Source organism: Sprattus sprattus (assembly GCF_963457725.1).
Source record: "Sprattus sprattus genome assembly, chromosome: 5".
Taxonomy (NCBI): Eukaryota; Metazoa; Chordata; class Actinopteri; order Clupeiformes; family Clupeidae; genus Sprattus; species Sprattus sprattus.
The window spans coordinates 6151880-6156879 of NC_137924.1; the positions used below are offsets into that span (position 1 = coordinate 6151880).

Here is a 5000-nt window from a genome sequence, read left to right on the forward strand (position 1 = left end):
ACACATACATGCACACATTCATGTTATTGGACAGGTGACGCACTTTCCCTCTCTCAAACACACACACACCCACACACACACACACCTGTGTGTTGTTGTTCATGTGACACACACACACCTGTGTGTTGTTCATGTGACACACACACACACCTTACTCACACCTACAGTGTTTTCTGAGGAGCAGCAGCCTCCACACAATCTCACACACACACACACACACACACACACACGCACACACACACACACACACACACACACACACACCTGTGAGGGTTCCGCACATCATCTTGTCATGGCTGTTGAAGAGCTGCCGGTACTTCAGACGAGAAGACTGCGGTACTGCCCAATCACCAGTAGGGGGAGTCGCCGGAGAACTGTGTGTGTGAGAGACAGAGTGAGAGAAAGAGAGAGAGAAACGGAGAGAGAGAGAGAGAGTGAGAGTGAAAGAGAGAGAGTGTGTGGGAATGGAAAAGGTAAATCCCCTCTTCTCTGTCTGGTGTCTGTCATCACTGTAACCATAGATACAGGAGGTCTGTCTTCGCTGTGACCATAGATACAGGAGGTCTGTCTTCACTGTGACCATAGAAACGGGTGGATGGAGGTCTGTCATCACTGTAACCATAGATACGGGGGTCTGTCTTCACTGTGACCATAGATACAGGAGGTCTGTCATCACTGTAACCATAGATACGGGGGGATGGAGGTCTGACATCACTGTGACCATAGATACGGGGGGATGGAGGTCTGACATCACTGTGACCATAGATACGGGGGTCTGTCATCACTGTGACCATAGATACGGGGGGGATGGAGGTCTGTCATCACTGTAACCATAGATACGGGGGGATGGAGGTCTGTCATCACTGTAACCATAGGTACGGGGGGATGGAGGTCTGTCATCACTGTGACCATAGATACGGGGGGATGGAGGTCTGACATCACTGTCACCATAGATACAGGAGGTCTGTCTTCACTGTAACCATAGATACGGGGGTCTGACATCACTGTGACCATAGATACAGGAGGTCTGTCATCACTGTGATCATAGAAACGGGTGGATGGAGGTCTGTCATCACTGTAACCATAGATACGGGGGGATGGAGGTCTGTCATCACTGTGACCATAGATATAGGAGGTCTGTCTTCACTGTAACCATAGATACGGGGGTCTGACATCACTGTGACCATAGATATGGGGGTCTGTCATCACTGTGACCATAGATACGGGGGGATGGAGGTCTGTCATCACTGTGACCATAGATACAGGAGGTCTGTCATCACTGTGACCATAGATACAGGAGGTCTGTCATCACTGTGATCATAGAAACGGGGGGATGGAGGTCTGTCATCACTGTAACCATAGAAACGGGGGGATGGAGGTCTGTCTTCACTGTGACCATAGATACGGGGGTCTGTCATCACTGTGACCATAGATACGGGGGTCTGACATCACTGTGACCATAGATACGGGGGTCTGACATCACTGTGACCATAGATACGGGGGGGATGGAGGTCTGTCTTCACTGTGACCATAGATACGAGGGGATGGAAGCCAATCTCTCTTCCTGAAGATTACACGACTGGACTGATGAAACCTAGAACCTCTCCTCAAACATTACACTATATTTCTTAATCAGAAAGATGGCCAAGACAATAATCATCATGATGAAGATGATGACTTAAGTTTTATTTTTTAGTTTGTTTGTATGTTTGTATAATATATATATATATATATTTTAAATAAAAGTTTTGGGAAATGCAACTTGGCTGAGGCCATTATAACAGAAAACACAAAAATGAGAAAATGAACTCAGAATGAAGACAAGCGAAGACAGAAGAAAGACTTGACCTCAAGAAACGACAACGGCAGGCAGGGTTAGAGAAGAGAAGGGGGTGGAAGAAGAAGAAGTTACCTGGGTGAGTCAGTAGATGGCGCCATCTCTCCTTTAGCACTGGCCCGACCCAGCGGAGAGGCCTTTTTACCAACTATAGAGTGGAGAGAGGAAGAGAGGAAAAGGAGAGACAGGAAGAGAGGGTGGAAGAGAGGGACAGCGAGAGAGAGGAAGAGAGAGGGAGGAGAGATTGGAAGAGGGACAGGAAGAGAGAGACAGCGACAGAGAGAGAGAGAGGGGGAAGAGAGAGAGGAGAAAAAGAGAGGGATAGAGAAAGCACAGTGAGACAAAATGACAGGAGGAAAAGAAAGAAAAAGAGAGTTGGAGGAAGAAAACGGAGAAAAAGAAAAGATTGCAAGGCGGTGAACAGGCAGAGTGAAAAAGAGATAAAACTGATAAAACCACACCTCCATTTACTCACTCACTCTTTGATAGAGACAGAGAGAGAGAGAGAGAGATAGGTAGAGAGAGAGAGAGAGAGAGATAGGTAGAGAGAGAGAGAGGGAGAGAGAGAGACAGAGAGTGGTAGTGAGAGACAGGTGACTCACCCACGGAGCGCACATGCGTTCAGGATTCGTACTGATAGGCTCCTACCTGTGTGAGGGAAGCCTATGATTGGCTGGATGAGAGGAGGCGTGCCATTGGCCATTGGAGGCAGAGGGGGCGGGGGAGACGGGATGAGGGGCGGAGACACTCCCAGACGGGAGAAAGAGATGGGAGACACACCTGAAGAACAGAGAAGCATCACACAGATTAACAACACACACACACACACACACACACACACACACACACACACACACACACACACACACACACACACACACACACACACACACACACACACACACACACACACACACACACACACACACACACACACACACACACACACACACACACACACACACACACACACACACACACACACACACACACACACACACACACACACACACACTGTCCAAGGAAATATGTGGTCACACACACACTCAGATACACGCTCACACATACACACACACACACACACACACAGTCCCAGCAAATATGTGATCACCCACACACTCAGATACACACACAGACAGACACACACACACACACACACACACACACACACACATTGTCCCAGCAAAAATGTGGTCACACACACACTCAGATACACACACAGACAGACACACACACACACACGCAGATACACACACACACACACTCACACACACACACACACACACACACACTCGTGTAGCTCCACTGCCCTGGCTGAGGTGTGTGTACTGACCGCAGGGGGGGTGTGGCTGGCGGGGCAGGGGCAGCGGGAGGGGCGGCTGCTTGAGGGAGGGGGGCAGGGAGGGGGGCAGAGGGAACCCCTGCAGCTTCATCCGGATCAACTTCATGGCGATGGAGAACTCATGCCTGTCCATCCGCCCATCACTGTTCATATCAGCCAGAGCCCTGGGAGAGGAGGAGAGAGAGAGAGAGAGGGGGAGAGAGAGAGAGAGAGGGAGAGCGGGAGAGAGAGAGGGGGGGAAGAGAGAGGGGGAGAGAGAGAGACAGAAAGAGAGAAGAGAGGGGGAGGGAGAGAAACAGACCGAAAGAGAAGAAGGGACAGAGCGACCAGAAGAGAAAGAGAAGGGGTGGGAGACAGAGAGGGAAAATGGGGAGAAAGAGAGAGCGAGAGAGAGAGAGAGAGAGAGAGAGAGAGAGAGAGAGAGAGAATAGAGAGAGAGAGAGGGGGGGAGAGAGAGAGGGGGGAGGGGTAGAAAAAATGTAGGGAGGAAAACAGAGAGCCGTGTTAGCATGGACCATCAAGACCACATCAGCCTGAGACCACATCAGACCACATCAGCCTGAGACCACATCAGACCACATCAGCCTGAGACCACATCAGCCTGAGACCCCATCAGCCTGAGACCACATCAGACCACATCAGCCTGAGACCAGATCAGCCTGAGCAGCTTGAGACTAGATCAGCCTGAGACCACATCAGCGTGAGGTCTTCATGATGACAGACCCTTCTATATCTCCATCCTCCACTGCAGACGGGTCCCTCACTCTGCTCTAGTCCACTTCAGTCACAGCGCTCTCACTGCACGGACTGCTAAGCATAGCTAACAGCAAACAAACAATCATAACGTTCATAATCATCCCTCTATCTATTCATCAGGCCTTCTCATTCATCCATTAGTTAGTCTGTCCTTTATTGGATAACTGCTGAACTCACACTTGCAGAGTCACTGTATAAATTGAGATTGAAAGTGTAGCATGCTGTGTGTCATTAGCTGAAGCTACGTCTGTTGTGGCTGAGATGACTGACTGATAAGACCCAAGACTAGCACAATGTAGTGTCACGCTAACTGAAGCTACGCCTGTTGTGGCTGAGATGACTGACTGATAAGACCCAAGACTAGCACAACGTAGTCTTGTTAACTCTGACTGATAAGACACGAGACTAGCAAAACTTAGCGTCATGCTAACTGCAGCACAGGCGTCAGGAGGGCCCCTCTCTCCTTAACACTCAAACTGCATCTCATTCGCCTGGCACCTGTAGTCTGCACCATGACAATGAAGTTTAATCTCTTCTTATCTACTCTAATCTCGTCTCATCTCATGTAATCTCATCTCTATCTGTATCTTGTCACCTTCGGTGATCATGCAACTAAAAAATACGACGTCTCGAGTGACCAATCTCACTTCTGTGGCTTCATGTGAACATGTGATCTGGCCTTAACTGGTACGTCTCTGGAATTCACCCAGATTGCACTGGGCCCACCTCATGACAGACATCAGAACTCACACCTGGCAATGACAGGAAGACGGTATGGTCTGGGACGCCATGTCTGTTTCAGGAAGACGGTATCGTCTGGGACGCCATGCCTGTCTCACCTATGTCAACACTGCCCACAATGCACCTAAAGTCCTTTAAAGGTTTAATATGCCAAATCTACTACTGAAGCCAGTGGTAGCAGCTTCCCTCAGCTCCTTCTCGCTAGGACCCTTAGAGGTGAGGTCCTCAGCTCCTTCTCACTAGGAGCCTTAGAGGTGAGGTCCTCAGCTCCTTCTCACTAGGAGCCTTAGAGGCGGGGTCCTCAGCTCCTTCCCACTAGGAGCC

The 5000-nt window shown here is 49.7% G+C and overlaps 1 protein-coding gene across 1 annotated transcript in view; it reads right to left on the bottom strand.

Annotated features, from left to right (window-relative positions):
• LOC308365971 (intersectin-1-like) overlaps nucleotides 1-5000 on the bottom strand; it is a gene marked incomplete at both ends in the record, with an annotated part of 30849 nt that overhangs the window by 23709 nt on the left and 2140 nt on the right. The window contains 5 exon segments of the mRNA XM_080839606.1: nucleotides 265-374; nucleotides 1913-1985; nucleotides 2486-2617; nucleotides 3130-3199; nucleotides 3202-3343. Of these exon segments, the coding sequence (XP_080695732.1) occupies nucleotides 265-374; nucleotides 1913-1985; nucleotides 2486-2617; nucleotides 3130-3199; nucleotides 3202-3343 (527 nt within the window).